The following is a 17,371-nucleotide window of genomic DNA, read 5'->3' as shown; positions in this document are numbered from 1 at the left end:
CAAATCTCATTTATATTAAAAGGACAGTTTATATGCAAGAATCAATTGCAGTTTCATAGTTTGGGGCCTGCTTATCTGAATTGTAAAGATACCGTGAATTGTATCTTTTGTGAATTGTTTTTTAAAGGTGAAATACTATGATGGTCACTCTGAACAGTCATTTACCTCTTTCCGTTTTTGAAGTAGCAGCTCCAGTCTTTCATTAGCTCTTTTACCAATCATTTTGTTTCTTTCAGCTTCATACTGTCTTTGTGTATTATCCTGATGAATACTCAGGTTTAAGGCAACATTCACAAGAGCAGTCATAAGCTTCATAGCTAGGAAAAATACAAACACAAATCGGTTCTTCTTTTCCATGCTCAAATGCATTTTTGAAACAATCATCTGCTCAATGCTAACTAGAAGCTGAACATTTTGATCTACTTGGGTTGTGGAAAAATATGGATATTACTTTCAGAACCTGTAATTATGCCTTACTCATAGTAGTATATCAATGAACTTAAAATCAAGAGAAAACCTCTTGGTAAATCCTATGTATAATATTAGAAGCGTTGCAGTTTTCCACAGATCCATTATGGAAATCAGAGATCACTTATTTACTGTCTGTGAAGTAGTAATCTTGAAAGCTTATATTCAATAGTTCTGATGGCAAAAAAATTCACATAATTTTCTATTATAGATCACATTAAAATATAATCATTAGTAACAAATAAAGTTATCATTACTGTTCAGGATTTATCCGAATCTATGCAGAGCTTTAGTTTACGCCAGTCCTAATTGCATCTACATAAACTGCATTTTTGCTTTATCCTAGGTTTTGACACAGAGCTATACTCAAATTGAAGGAAATATGAGTACTGTACAACATCCTAACGCCTCTGATTGCCATGCATGGATGAGAGAGAAAAAAGGGGTGGGGCTACATGTACAACTTTCTTCTCTATTCTATCTCCCTAACTAAATATGGCTATTGTTATTATACATTTTGATTATTAGTAATTATTTTCCAGAATAAATCTAACCATTAATTTTAATGGATATAACTAACATTAGGAAAATTTCAGAGCAATTATTTTATTGGAAGAAAATAAATATATTTTTTTGAATACAATGGAGCAAATTTTCATTTAAACTTCCTCACAAAATAAAGGACTTCATCCAAACTACCTAAATTTAAAATTTGAGTTAAATTTACATTATTTAACATTTTACATTAATTTCATGCGATCCAATCCAATTGTCATTTGTAGTAATGACTAATCCTCTACCAAATTAAAACAGAATATGTTTGTATATTAAAAGGCTTCCTCAGTTCATATCAAAAAATGTAATACAGAATATATTTATAAAGAAAGGTATTATGTTTTATGTCTTTTGTAATTGTTCATAGGAAAATGGATTAAAAACAAATTACATGCAATTTTTTTACAACACCTTGTTTTCTCCAAAACCAGTTAATCCAAACATTTGTGCAAGCATATTGTTTCAAACCAGAACAAGTATACATTCTTTCTGAACAATTCATATGAAAACATATTCATATCCTATAAATAAATTGTTCCAAAAATAATAAAACATCAATAACACAGAGATTTAGCATAATGTAATTATTATTTTGCATGTTTTATCTTTAAAATATACCTACCAGCAAGTGTACTGGTATGTCTGAAAGCTCGAACCTGCGAATCTGACAAACCAGTCAGCAATGAGATCACTGTGTCCATCATATATTCATCATAGATGATGCTATATTGACATTGTCGTATTAGTACTCCTATGAATTCACAAAAATTTGATCGGAATTTTTTCCATTGTGGCCCAGGCATTGTAAGAGGATAATCGCCACTGTCCTGCAGGAAGACCAAGCACATACTATCTTTTAGAAAAACATGCTCAAAGTTCTGACAACTTCTTTATTAATGAAAATATAAAGTTTTAGTTCAGCTTAAATTTTATCTGAATTATCAGAAACAAGGTAATTTCAAATAAAGCTACATTGTGCTGATAATCAGGAAAATAATAGTGATGATTATGAGGCTTATTTTTTTAAAAAATAACAGAGATGAATTGAGAGATGTGCAAAATATCATATACGAAAAAATCTCTGGTGTTTTGTGTCCAAAACGCAACATGCTTCTCTGGGTGTGAAATTAATATTGCAAATAGAAGTATTCCAGTAGGGGGGGAAATAGAAAATGGCACTGTAATCAACAACAGCAAAGGAAACACAGAATAATAACTTTATTGTCATTTTGAATGTACACTGATCGGCATACAATGAAATTTTGTTACATACAGCTCTCAAAAATCTTTATTTCTTCAAAATAATGCTTGAATTTTCTTTCCCACTCCTAAGTTTTGTTCCTGTTTTAATATTCTACAAAAAAGTATTTGTATTGTGGGTGCAATTTCAAAAAATCTACTGAAATTTAAGTTTAAATATTTGTCACTGAAATTAGTCTGACTTTAAAGTTCTGTGCCAGTCAATAAGCTGGATTACAATTACTCACTTCTCTTTAAGAACTTGTACCTATTTCTTTTCTTGTTTTTTACTTACAAGGATGCATAATTATATTTTCATACAATATAAATAATTAATAAATTATTTATTAATAATTTAAATAATTGGATCACACAATAACATTATGCATCCAATTTTAGTGAAGCTTAAAACATATTGTGTGTATGCCCGGTACTATACCTCATCAAATTCTTCAGTCATTTTCCTGATAATCTCTGCATTTTGCATGTTTCTAAACATTTCAATCCGCACAGTTCCTGAAATAAAGTATAAACATATTTTATAATATTTAAACATATTTTTATTTTGAACATACACTAACATGTTAAAAAACATAATGGCAAATAAGTAAACATATAGGATTTTCTTTCTCTATTTACATTTAGTAGTTGATTATAAAATTTGATGTTATTGCTGTTTTTCTAGAACAGATTGATAGCTCCTGACCAAAGAGCAGATGGCAATTGTGGACAGAAGGCCTTTGTAAATCTATTTTTGTGTGCTAATTACACTCATTCCTGAACCATGCCTTAATAACAGTACCCATGAAGACTACCTGCAAACTTTATTTGATCCAGAATGTAGCAATGTGGATATGACAAAAAAAATTGCTTGAGTTAACACTTTTGTTACAGAGTGCAATAAATTCTATTGTGGAGTTATTTGTTTTATTTAGTAAAATGGATACAAATAAAACACGATAAAAAGTATAAAAATAAGACTAAAATCATGTTAATGATATGTACAAAAAAGGAATTTTGGTGCAATGATGGAATGAAAGGCTGTGGATGAGAAAAAATGTGTAAAATGTATAAAAATGTATTAAATGGATAAAAATGAATGTAGGAATGAAATTATCCATTGTTTATAAGGATTTTAATATAAGAACTTTCTTACTGGTATGCAGAGGATGCTGTTTGTTTGGTTTTTTTTACTAAGAATGAATTGTAGGGAATTTCTATATGCCTTACCCAACAATGATGTGGATTGAATATGTATGCCCTGCAAAAAGGAATGGTTATTTCCATTTTATTTTCTCTATCAAACATGATTGCAAATTATGAGAAATTAGAAAAAGTAGACAAATATATGTTGCTGGTATAATGTTTACTAATGATGGGGAAATGAATGAATATTAAAATGTGAAAATACTGGCAGAAAGGTGATAAATCTGTTCTATTTGTCAAGAGAAGCAAAAATAACTGCATGTGATTCCAGCCAATCTGTCATATTGTTGTGGAAGATAAAAATGTCAGGAAAAGTACAGTGAGGATAAATTGCTTAAGAATATTTAATAATAAAATCAAAACTATAGTTAGGACTAAATGGTTCTACAAATCACTCTTGACTTATTTAATGACTGCTTGAAGTTACGATGGCACTGGAAAAAGGGGTTTATGACTGTTTTTTACATTTATGATCATTATAGCATCCTCGTAGTCATGAGCTTATGACAGTTGTAGTCCTAGAGTCATGTGATCACCTTTTTCAACCTTCTGACAAGCAAAGTCAATGAGGAAGCCAGACTCACTTAACAACCATATTACTAACTTAACAAATGCAGTGATTCATTTACCAACTGTGGCAAGAATTTTACAGAGGCAAAGCTCACTTAACTCTCTTGCATAGCAATGGCGATTTTGTAAATAAATGTGGAAAAGAAACTAAAGCTTGGGAAAACCACAAGTTGGGGTTAACTTTTTTTTGCCTATATCAACCGGGGATAAAGATGAAACGTGATATGGTTTAACTGCTAACAGAGGAAGGATAATCATGGTAAGATTGAAACAGCTGATAAAAGGAGACAGAACTAAGTGTCAAAATTATGTAACAAATTATTTTAAAAAAATAGTTTTGTGAACAAAATGTCTAATTTAGGAAATCAGTCATGCTAGATCATTGCTTTTATGGAATGACCAATTTAGTTGATTATGAAAATGTAAGAGACATAACATATCTTGATTTCAGTATAAATGTTTGACAGTTTTCATGAAAGTTTAGTAGGTTGGATCATACTACCATTAGATGGACGCAGAGCTGGCTGAACAATTATACCATCAAATGACTGTCCATCAATGGCTCTTCAACATCCAAACAGAAACAGAAAATTGCATGGTTCCATTTTATGCAATATGCTGTTAAACATAGTTTTACATGATCTGGGTTAGGGATAATACAATAGAATTATATAATTTGTAGGTGACAGAGTGGCAAGGGAATAGCCTATGTCTAAAAGAACAGATCACAAAGCCACTAGGTACCAGGATAAGATGGTCATAGCATTGCTTAATTTGCAAATGGTAGAGATTTACAACTGGTTATCATCAGCATGCTTCACCCCAAGGAAACAAAAGTGTATATTCTATAGGCTCATGTAGATGTTACCATAGACAATGTCTACCCTGTTACCAGAAGGATACCATAGTCAATGTCTACCCTGAAGAAGTCAATGGTATTGAAAGTCACCAAAAGGGCAAGTTTAGCTTTGTCCAAGATCGTAAAGTCTAGCAAAAGCTTTTTAAGAAGGCAAATCACAGTCTCTTTAAGAGGCAAAGGAATAACTCAGTCAAAAAAGAATTAACACTACCAGAACCCACTAACATTCCTCAGGCTACTTTAGCCAGGAGCGACATGGATATAAAAAGCAGGTGGTTGCAGTCACAGTCCTAAGAACCCTGTTCACTTCCTCAGGTCCAACAGGTGCAAAACAGATAACCAGGCAAGACCCTTCCCTAGGCATCTCCTCTGGACCTGTGACAAAGCCAATGTCCAACTCGGAATGAAACTGAGTGACAGATGTTGCATAGATATTATGCAAATTCTTCTGCATACCCCCGTAAAAGGTCCCTTATCCAGAGGGCCTACATCACCTAAAACAGAACTGTGGATGCATTAAGGATGAAATACTGGTGTTTCATCACCCTTGCTGCCACAAGATAGGCCTTGATAGCAGCTCTAACCTGAACTTGATTGAGTTTGTTGAGCACCAATGGCACTCAAAGACGTCTCTTCTCCCATTTTATCTCTCTCCTCTGTAAACCACAGAGGGTGACAGGATCCTCAAGTAGAAATAATTTACACAATCTAAAGTCTCAGCTGCCCCATTATTCCAAGTGGCAACCAAAGCCTCAGATGGACCATACATCAAACCAAAAATGGATAATGGCCAACTCCCTCTGAAACAGCTCAGGGTCCATCAGTCGCTGAAGGTGGATCAATCTAATGATCCAGCATCAATGCAATAGGAGGTGACATGAGAGGAACCCATGGCAATCAAGGAGAGAACTGACCATGACAAAAGAAGCACCAAAAGACCCCCCAGTTTCAGATCACATTGCCAATAATTCATAAAGACTATTAAATCTGGAGTGTGAATAGTATTTGGAATTGAGTTTGAATGACCTAAGACAGGACCATGGCTAAGATAGGACCATAAATTCCCAAGCTACCTCAGGTCCTACTCAGAAGCAAAGCAGCCTCGCCCCCCAAAAAACCTATAAACTGGGGTAACTCTACTGCCAATCTAGAAATTGTGTCAAGGAGCTCAGGCAGGCAGGTAGATTACAACATGGAGGTTGGTACAAGAGCGATAATCTGTACTGATCCCTATAGCCCAACTTAAGAAACAGGATCTCATAACTGGGGTCTTGCAAAGCAGGGCTCTGAAACGCCTTAAGAATTTCCTTAATAACAAACAACATACCCTGACTCTTGCCCTGGAATATGGTTGAAACTCAGCTGGGTAGATTTTGGAAAGAGCAATCTCCACTTTCAGATCTCAGCCAGGTCTTGGTAATATACGATAAGTCAGCCTGTGTCCACAATCAAATCACAGAGAGGGGGCAGCCTAATTACAAACCAACCTGACATTCAGTAGGAGCAATCAGAGGCAAAGGTTGAATAAAAGTGGCAAGAAAGCTTTTAAGTAATATTATGTGATTTTTAAAACAAAATCTATTTGCATTATGATTTCCCAAACTCTTCCCCTCCCCAGGTCCATTTCTTTTTCAATTATTACAGGTACAATCTCTATATAATAAAAGTTAAGTGTGACATCTTTCTGCAAATTGGAATGCATAATACATAATTTTCTGGAGATTTAAAAAAGGAAAATAGCAAAATGATAGGTACAAAAATTTAGATACACTTTCTGTCAATATTTTTTAATTATCTTTGGCAGAAGTAACAGTTTCCAAGCATTGCTTATAAGTCTAGTTGTGACTGACTCTAGAGAGTGCTGCTCATTTCCAGTTCTCAGCCAAAGTGTCCTTGTACATAACTAACTTTGTGGCTTAGTCAATACACACGTAAATCATAGTTTATTTTAAAGTAGTATATTATAATTGAAACCACAGATACCACTAGCTCACTGAATGCAATGGATACACACGTGGCAAAAATTAGGAGAAGTAGTTGTACTTGTTTATTGGCTTGTTCCTGATTTCTTTAAGAATCATACCAAAACTAATAAGCCAGAGAGGAGGAATCCCCAAAATTCTCTTGTACAGATAAAAGTTACTGAGTATATGATTATATGACAACTAGGGTTTTTTTTGTTTGCTTTTATATATTTAAAAATTAGATTTATTTAATTTCAATATTATCCTATGCATTAGATTGGAACTGGTGAATGAAACTTTTTCAAAGTTATTTTCTTTGCACTTAGATAAAAGTATACTCTGAACAAACTTGCCTGGAACCTAGGCTGAGAGGTATATCTAGATAATTGTCATTTCTGGAGACAATATTTATTAATATTATTTTCTGAGTAGGTTTACTGAGCTACTTGTGAGGCTAATTTAGTTCAGTGAAATGACTTTTATTGTATATTATATTAGGTAATATTATGATAGTTGTTAAGATACTGTAAGAAGCAAGAAAACCAGAAATAAGGAAGTGAAAAAAGGGACCACAAAACTAAAACTACATTGATTTGTTTCTAACAAAAAAGATTTAAGGATCAAGTTTAAATGCCAAAGCAGAAATGCCAAAGGCACTGTAAAGAGGTTAAGATGATTTTATGCAAAAATTTGTAAAAACAAATACAGATTTTCTATATTTGGTCTTATTTTGATCTTACCATGTTTATACCTACTTTGTTTATAAAGTCCTATCTCCTGAATTTAACTGAAGAACTTTTGATAATTATCATTTCAAATACTGAATATCAATTAACATATTTAGATTAATCCAGGCTCATTATTTAGAGTCAAATGCTGCAACATTTTAACAAACATTTTTTGCATTTCAAAGCTACAACACCACAGTGATCTTTTCTTACATTTAAAAAGTGTCCTAATTTTACTTGTAACAAATGCATCCTTCATATCAGGATAAATAACATGATTCCAGAATACAACGTGAAAGGATATGTTGGCTGTTATATTAGAAATTACTAGTCCATAATTTCTGTAAAAATAATAGTACTGTATGTTACTTTTTAAAAAGTCTTTCATTTTAGAAAGTAGGGATGACATCACAGAAGTATTTCTTTTCCCTAATGTTCTTCAAATACTGTCATTTTATTTATTTTATTGCACATATAATTTTTAGTCTTTTGAAGCAGTCATTTTTTTTAAAAATGTAAACAAGTTTTCTAATTCACATTATACATGTAAGGAATACATAGAACCAGAGTAGTTTTATAATACTTTTATGCCTTTTACCTCGGCATCCTGAACAGTGGATGAAGAAGTTGATTAAATCCAGCAATGCTACATCCCTGTCTTGCTTATACAATTCAATCCAGTCATCTACCACGGACTGTCAATAAAAGAGAAAGAACAGTCAAATATTCAAGACAGAATTCAATGCTCCATCATACTATGTATAAAACAAAACTCAATTTTCACCAGTGATTTCAACTATATGTTGAATCTCATCCTGTGATTTATTAAATATATCATAGACAAACAGCCAAGAATAAAACAGGAGTTTATTACCACAATTTCTGAAAAATTCTGACTGAATAGGAAAATAAATGCCATAAAACAGTACCTTCAACACTCCATGTGTTTCAAAAAGATGACATAATTAATTGAGGTAAATGGTTCTTTTAAAATCATAATAAAAAATTGCACAGATAGTCCTCAACTTACAATCATTTGTTCAGTAATCATTTGAAATTATAGTGCTGAACGAAAGGACTTATGACCTATGCTCAAATTATGACTGTTGCAGTTTATGCAGGTTATGTCTCCCTGCAGACATGATAAAATTTGAATGCTTGGAAACCTGCTCACACTTATAACTAATATATTCCTCCATCTGGCTGTCTCCCTCCCCAATCTATGCCTATTTGGGCCTTATCATTTGGGCTTTGCTGGGCGGCAAAGAAACCCAAACTTTACTCATGTGTTGCAAGAGAAGCTGGGCCCTAAAAGGAGTCAGACAAATAGCAAAGGAGCAAAAGGGAGAAGCTGGCTTACTGGGGTTGATAGCCAACCAACCTTCTTAAACCCTTGCAACCAGAAGAGGGAGAGACAACTAGCATTGACCAGGGAGGAAGCTTAGTGTTCTATCCACTGAAGGTATTTGCAAAAGAATGAAGCCAGCTGGAAATCAAGAGACTGCAGGCCTCTCCTAGTTCTTGTTTGACTTTGAAAATGAAGGAAGTCAAAAGGGAAAGAAAAGACTTTGCAAAGGCAGCACGGGCTCAGCATGTGTAGACATGGCAGATGCTGAGTCCTAAAAGGAGTAGGTATTCATAAGAGAACATAGCCTGGTCTCTTTAACGTCATACTATAGCCACCAGGAAGATAACCTTAAAGGTCAGTAACCAGAAACTAATAGATTGCAATGGTTCAAACAGTGGTCCAGTCAGGGCCTGCAAGACCAGAATGAGGTCCCAGGACAGATATCAGTGTGCCATTGGTGGTTTCAGATTAGCAGCTCCCTTGAGGAAACTATGCACTCTAGGACGAAGAGACAAGGACTGAAGACCTTCAAATACCAATACAGTAGACAATGAAGCTGCCTGTCTACAAAGAGTGTTAGGCGCTAGGCCTCTGTTCAACCCTTCCTGTAAAAAACTCAAAACTTGTAGCATTGATGCTGATATTGAGATATATCGTGATTATCACAGAAGTAACAAGAAGCATTTTGTCACTTCTGTGATAATCACGATATACAGTGTTCCCTCGATTTTCGCGGGTTCGAACTTCGCGAATAGCCTATACCACGGTTTTTCAAAAAATATTAATTAAAAAATACTTCGCGGGTTTTTTTCTATACCACGGTTTTTCCCGCCTGATGACGTCATACGTCATTGCCAAACTTTCGTCTGCCATTGCTGATTGGCCGAAATCTCGGCTAATCAGCGTTATTATTGCAGAAAAATAATTATTGTTAATAAATAATTATGTTTATAAATATCAGGATCACTAAGTGTTTTATTCAATGGTGAATATCAGTAATAATGGTGAGTAAATGGTTGTTAAGGGAATCGGAAATGGTAATTTAGGGGTTTAAAGTGTTAAGGGATGGCTTGTGAGACTGTTCATAGCCAAAAATAGTGTATTTACTTCCGCATCTCTACTTCGCGGAAATTCAACTTTCGCGGGTGGTCTTGGAACATATCCCCCGCGAAAATCGAGGGAACACTGTATCTCAATAGGTAGCGTCATAAAGACAATTGCTGGAAGCTCTCCTCATATTTAGTTTTATTTGATATGAGATATGGCAATTTTTAATACAAAATTACACCTTTTTGCTTAATTGTGGGAAGATCCTTTTCAAATCCAAGTATGAAATATTTTCTGATATGAGTAAATATTTCTGTACATACTGATCTTTTTCAGAAGGTCCATGTCAGCACAAGGTTCTTGTCAAATATGTATTATAGTGATTCTGTAAACATAGATTTTTTGCTAAATTGGAAAAGTGATATTGTTTTGTCTCTTACTGGATTTCTACAGAAGGAAAACAAATGGATTTAATTGAAAGCACCTATAAATTAAGGCTGTCTAGCATTTCTGAGCTTCACAAATTCTTATAAGAAGCTCATCCCTAATTTTCATTAAGAAGCATCCTTGTTCAGGGCACAAGGATTTTTGTCTCAAAGAATGAACACATGTTCAAATGATCTAAGAGCAAGCAGTTTCAGAAAGTGAAAGTCCTTTTCTATTCAGTTGTTGCTTAAACATGGAGATCACTCCCCACCTTTTGTGATGCAAGCAGATGCTTTAGATTTTGGGTTTTGCATTAGGAACAGTTCTCCTTGCAGCAAAAGAGATCTCCTGCTGTGTGTATTGTATTCCTAATTGCTTCTCCCAGCTGAACAGAACTAAGATAATAAAAGAGTTGCTTCCAATAAAAATTGTCTTCTAGCTGTGGCAGCACAGATTGCAAGAAATTGGAAATTTTGCAAAAGGCATATTCTTTGCAAAATATCTCATGAGATCAGGTCGGCACAATTGGTCTTCCGTTTCAGTTTTTAGATCATTTATATGCATGCTTCACCAAATAAATTTTCAAGTGTACTATAACATAAGCTGAACATCAATTTCCATACTTATCCCTCCCTATATAATCCTGCAGCCGAGCAACTGGGCCCTCCCCAGAATTACATTCTCCAAAAGACTTAAGGATGGAGAGACAGGTTGTAGATCTGTTATATTGAATTAGAGTGAAAGACTAGGAAGAATATGTCAAGGCTTAGATGGATGACCTTCAATGAAGTCACTGAGTTTTCACCTTTCTATATAAATGATGGATGGTTGTTCCATAATGAACATTTATCTATTCCCTTTTCTTTAAAGGGACACATACTGTATCTATGTCATGAAAGATGTTTCATGTTGTCATATATGTTGTTATTTTTTTTGCTCTCCCCAAGCATCAGAGCCTTTCTAGGAACCTGGAGAGAGAGAAAACAACTCCCACCCCCAAGAGGCCACATGAAGGCCAGAAAAGGGCCATTTCCCAACTTGAAATGCACCATTTTTGGCCTAGGGAGGGGGAGGCTATTTTTATCCTCCCTAGGCTCCTAGAAAGGCTCTGAAACCTGGGGAGAGCAAAATAAAAATAAATAAATAATAAATAAATGAAATGAAATGAAATAAATAAAATAAATAAATATAATAAAATAATAAAATAAATAAAATAAATAAAATAAATAAAATAAATAAAATAAATAAAATAAATAAAATAAATAAAATAAAATAAATAAAATAAATAAAATAAAATAAAATATAAAATAAATGAAATGAAATGAAATAAATAAAATAAATAAAATAATAAAATAATAAAATAAATAAAATAAATGAAATGAAATAAATGAAATGAAATAAATGAAATAAATAAATAAATATAATAAAATAATAAAATAAATACAATAAATAAAATAAAATATAAAATAAATGAAATGAAATGAAATAAATAAAATAAATAAATATAATAAAATAATAAAATAAATAAAATAATAAAACAAATAAAATAAATAAAACAAATAAAATAAATAAAACAAATAAAACAAATAAAACAAATAAAATAAATAAAATAAATAAAATAAATAAATTAAAATAAATAAATAAAATAAATAAAATAAATAAATAAAATATAAATAAAACATGGAACCTCCAGTTCAACCAGAAGTTGGCAAGTGGGTTGTTTTCTGCCTCCAAAGGCCTCTGGGGAGGGGGAGGCTGTTTTTGCCCCAACCCCACTCCTAGAAAGGCTCTAAAGCTTGGGGTGACTGAAAAATGGGCGTGCCATTGCATGCCAGGAGTGGGAGGTGGGTTTACGTGCACATTCATGGGGAAGCCATGGAATTAGGGCATGGGCACACCCATGCACCACCCACCCCCCGCATCCACCCTTTTTGGAACATGAACCCAAAAATGTTTGCCATCACTGATATAGGCCTTCTTTTGCCTCAGGTAGCTGCAACTTTATTTTAGACCATGCTTTCATTTAAAAGAACTTTTACAGAAAGTGAATTAATTATGATATGCAGGGGATTAATTATGGAATAGATAAAACCTACTAATCAATCGTAATTGGCTATTGAGTGGTTCACATTTTCTTTGAGTCAGAAAATAACATACTTTTGAAAACATAAAAAGCTGAGTTGGAAGACACTGCAGATATAGTGATAAAGAATCTTCTTTGCCACCATTAACACTCCAGAGTTGGATTGCAAATAGGCTTCTTGAGTGATTATTTTCAGTCAGATCTGTTTGCAATCACATTTCTTTCATTCATCATCACACTCGTTTCACCACCCAAGCTTTTGGTAAAACAGGAGTTTTAGTTTCATTCTGCTAAAACAAAAAATAATGCTAAAAGCATTTCTATCAACTATCCAGCCAATTTTTCCAAGCAGGAACAAAACATATTCAAAGAAATCACCATCAAAATGACAAGGAAAAAACCTGATGAGAATGAAACCATTTCAACCCTTTAATCTTCCAGCAGATCACTTTGTCTAAAATAATACCTGTGTGTGTGTGCGCGCGCGCACGCAGATACAGATGCTGAATTTTATTATGCAATTCAATTTTTCATCTGACATTTATAGCTTGTTCATTTGTTGAATTTTGATGGCATCACACCAAGAAATCTTTTTCATGCAACTTAGCATTAAAGTGGTAGGATATTAAATACAGTTAACATGTTCCCAGAGGCAACAATGATTTTACCTGCATAGCACTTTTGCCCATCTTCACAACATCAAACAACGTAGCAGGATCCCCTTCTCCATTCTGCTGAGGATGGCCATTAGCTCTTCCTCGACCTGTTCCTCTAATTCCAGTTTCAGAGCGAAACTTCTCTCCTGGAGTCTTTCGAGGCTTCTTGTTGGCAGACTGGGAGATAGAAGATCAGGAGAGGCAGCCTTGAGACCCTTGCGTCATATTTAATATATTATGCTTTTACAATTGCTAGTTTTAAAGAAAGAGTAAAAAGTTCTATTTCAAGTCTCAAATGTAAGTCGACAGATTTCAATACAATTTTTACAATCTCTAAAGGGCAGAAGACTTCAATAAATTTTCAATGTACTTTATATTTTATTCCCTAAAATATAAAAAAATAGTTTAAAAAAAGAAATCCAAAGCATTCAACAAAATGGTGTTATTCAAATAAGTAATGCAGAGGGATATCATTTTTATTAGGGGGGGGTATTACAGTTTACAAGATTTACTTAACATATAATTAAAAGTTTCTAATGTTAGCTTGCATACATAAACACATGTGCGTGCACGCGCACACAACTGCATACTGCAACTACAACATTCTTTGAGGAAGAAAACCTTATAGCCATGCCTAGTCCAAGTGAGCAGGTTTTAGTTTTAAGCTCTGTAATCAACTGCCGACTCATATCCAGAACAACAAATCACATTAACAAATTGATAGCAAGTAGGCAACTACAAAGGGATTCATGGCAGTCCTCTCCTTTATATTTCATACAATAGTATAAACAATATCAGTTTACAATTTCTTCTGTCCTGCCTATATTTGTATCAAAGTTATCACTTTTATTTTTTTTATTTGTTTGAATTTTATTTTTTATTTTCATTTTGTGTTTTGTACATGCTTTTATCTCCACCAATCCCAATTAAGGAGATTCACAAATACTATAAACAAATGAATTAACTGTCTAGTAAAATCAATAAGAACATGAATATATGATTGATCCCGAGTCAGATACTTAATTACTGTAATTACTGTACATCTCACATTTCTTGCACCTGTAGCAGCAACAAAATAAAAAATACAAGACATGTAAAATAACAGTTGTAAATTGTAGTTGTAATGGACAGTTGTAATGTAACATTAAAATTTCATCATAAGACAGCAGAGAAATAACTTGTTTATACCAAATACTACTAGTAGGTTTTATTAAAAACCTATTTACATTTACATATTTAAGCTTCCTCTTATTTATTTATTATGCTGCTCTGTATAACCAGGTATGGACTTCATTCTGAATCAGTGAATTTTTCAAACATTTTTCAAAAGCAACTTCATGTATGAAATGCAACTACTATATCACTGCCGACTATGATCTCCCTGATTCAGTGTTTAACAAAAAAATATTCTGACCTGCATTAAGTTAAAGATTGTGAGTATCATAAGAACAGTTCATATACAATACAAATACTGTAAAATGGCTACTATGATCATGCCTCCAAACTAGCCAATGAAGAGCCGTCAAGTTCCATCAGAAATCTACAGCCAAGTCAGTTCTAGACAAGAGAGCAAACATCAGTGTTCTGATCCTATCAAGTAATTTCTACACCAGCTAATCCTTTCAAGCAATCATAATTCAGGGTGCATAATACTAACCAATCACATGTTCACAGAAATAAGGTAATCTCAAGCAGACTAGCGAAAAGTCTGTAAAGTACTGTAAAGTATTGTTTCATGCCACCATTCCCATTCTGTTTGCAGGAGTGCTCTGCTTTAAGGTACTGTATGACTCAATATACAAAAGCAAAATACTGTCTCAATGTCTTCAATGAAAGTCTTAATGAAAATAAGCTGATTGCACAAAACACCACTCTATCAGCAATGAAAGACAAGTCCCCAGAATATAAAATGACAGTAAACTGCATTCCTTACTAGCATTCATGATATTACTTCCTGTATTTTTCGGAGTATAAGACACAGCAGAGTATAAGACGCATCTAGATTTTAGAGGAGGAAAACAAGGAAAAATATACTCTGAACCAAATGGTGTAAAAATATATTTAATAAAATACCAGTATAGCAGAATAATTTTTACAACCATGTATACTTTTTACAACCATGTATATATTTACAATGCAAAGTCAACAGCGGTATTAAGAACCGTCATCACTGTCATTAACAAATGAGGAGAGACTTTAAGGTTCAAGCATTCCTCTAATTTTCTGGAAACCCCAAGAACTCATCGTCGCTGGTGTCAGAGTTTAGGAAGCTCAGTTACTCAAAATCACTGATATCACTTTCTTTGGTACCTTCATAAATCATATCATCTTCAGTTCCACCTAACACATTACTAATGCCACATTTTTTAAAAGAACCATGCCACAATTTTGTCCTTCACTGAGTTCTATGATGTTTTCATCATTCACAAACTTGAGTGATAGTGGGCCTCCTCATTAGTCCAGTGAGTGTCAGATGATGACTACCAGCAGCCGTCCACTTGTTCCACTCTTCTCGCATGTAGCCTTTGAATGGCTTGTTGATGGAAGCTTCAAGAGGTTGCAACAGGCACACAAAACCCACAGGAATGACAGCTAGATGAGTCTTCACTTCTTTGAATAATTTCTTTCTGGTTTCACTAATATGTGCTCTAAAATGGTCAAGCACTAATAAAGCTGTTTTTTTCAGAAGCCCTCCAGGACATTTGGACAACACTTTTTCAAGCCATACTTTCCTGCCATGTTCGTCCGTCCATCCTTTCTCATGGGCACGAACAACAACATCTCTTGGAATCACTTCTTTTGGGAAGCTTTTCCTTTTAAATATTAACATTGGTGGCAATTTGGTACTGTCTACACAGCAGGACAACACAACCATGTAATGTGTTTTCTCATGTCCTGAGGTTTTTGCTGTTACGTTTTTGGCACCTTTCACATCACCAGTCCTATTTGATGGGACATCAAAAGTTAGAGGGACTTCATCCATATTGCCAGTTTGGCCAATTTCAAAATTATTTTTCTTCCTGGAGTCTATCACAACAAGTAAGAAAAGACAGCATCTCAGATTCATACTCTTTTGGCATTCTTTACACAAATCTAGTTTTGATGCACATAGCAAGGACATATTGCTTCATAAATCCGAAGCACCATGATGGTAGCCCAGGGAAATCCTGAATGCCTTTCTGTGTAGCAACGTGTTTGGTTTCATACAACACCATTTTTGTGGTGACTGTGAAGCCACTGTTCCAGTGACGTGTTATCCAGTCTCTCATGTCCTCCTCTAACTGTGGCCACTTTGCGGGAAGCCCACGAAAGTTGTGTTTGCTTTTATCCTTTACATTTTGCAGCTGATCCATCTGTTTCAATCCACTCTCTTATCATTTTTTCAGTTGGAGGTAGTCCAAAATGTTTCTCTGCTGTTCTGTTCCCATGTTCCTCAGCATATTTCACAACTTGCAGCTTGAAAGAGATTTTGTATGCTTGCCATTTTGGCTTTGACATTTTTCTGCAAGAAAGAGTAATAATGTGTCCTTTATAACAATGCAGAGCACTGTAGCTGAAACCATGTTCGTACATTCATATGCACACACTAGCTCATTATGCCCTCGTCCTAAACTACAGTAACAATAGCAAGCTGATAATTTTAGGGCATTGGTGATACATTTCCTCGCTAACCCTAAACCTCTGTCTTTATAAAGACAAAGAGGCACTAAGTCTAAGTGATTATAAGCAAGATCCACAAACTCTCTGTTTGTCTATCAATGCCTGTTCCAATATGAAGTGGAATTGCAGACACAAGAGAGGAAAAACAAAACATTGGATTCATTGGAAAGGCTATTCTGACTGTTCCTGGGAAGTTGTTGCATTCCAAATTTCCATCAGTTTCATCTATAGTTTCCTCCTAAACCTAATATTTCAAACCTGCTGGATGGACACAGACTCATCTGACTTGGGACAAGGGCTAATCTCTGCTTCTTCTCCTCTTCTACATCAGTCTGCATCATCTCATTTATAAACATTATGAGGAAGAGGCAACAGGCATATTGTGCTAACCTTAAGTGTAATCCAAGCTGTCAACTCAAACTTGACAGCTTTAAGACTTGTGGACCTCAACTCCCAAAGCTCCTCCTCCAGTCATGTTATTGTACCTTAGGAATTCTGGGAGTTGAAGTCCACAAGTCTTAAACTTGCCAATTTTGAAGACCTTTGTAACAAACAGATGCTA

The 17,371-nt window shown here is 34.2% G+C and overlaps 1 protein-coding gene across 2 annotated transcripts in view; it reads right to left on the bottom strand.

Annotated features, from left to right (window-relative positions):
* The window catches only part of STAG1 (STAG1 cohesin complex component), a 174,436-nt gene that overhangs the window by 58,746 nt on the left and 98,319 nt on the right, over positions 1–17,371 (bottom strand). For both annotated transcript variants that reach the window (XM_070753086.1, XM_070753085.1), the window contains exons 4-8: positions 13,162–13,326; positions 8,188–8,284; positions 2,702–2,778; positions 1,646–1,850; positions 166–317 (exon numbers count right to left, since the gene is read on the bottom strand). In XM_070753086.1, the coding sequence (XP_070609187.1) occupies positions 166–317; positions 1,646–1,850; positions 2,702–2,778; positions 8,188–8,284; positions 13,162–13,326 (696 nt within the window). The remainder of the gene's footprint in view (positions 1–165; positions 318–1,645; positions 1,851–2,701; positions 2,779–8,187; positions 8,285–13,161; positions 13,327–17,371) is intronic.

The sequence above is a fragment of the Erythrolamprus reginae genome, chromosome 5, assembly GCF_031021105.1.
Source record: "Erythrolamprus reginae isolate rEryReg1 chromosome 5, rEryReg1.hap1, whole genome shotgun sequence".
In the NCBI taxonomy this organism is placed as follows: Eukaryota; Metazoa; Chordata; class Lepidosauria; order Squamata; family Dipsadidae; genus Erythrolamprus; species Erythrolamprus reginae.
This window is presented reverse-complemented; position numbering and strand designations above follow the sequence as displayed.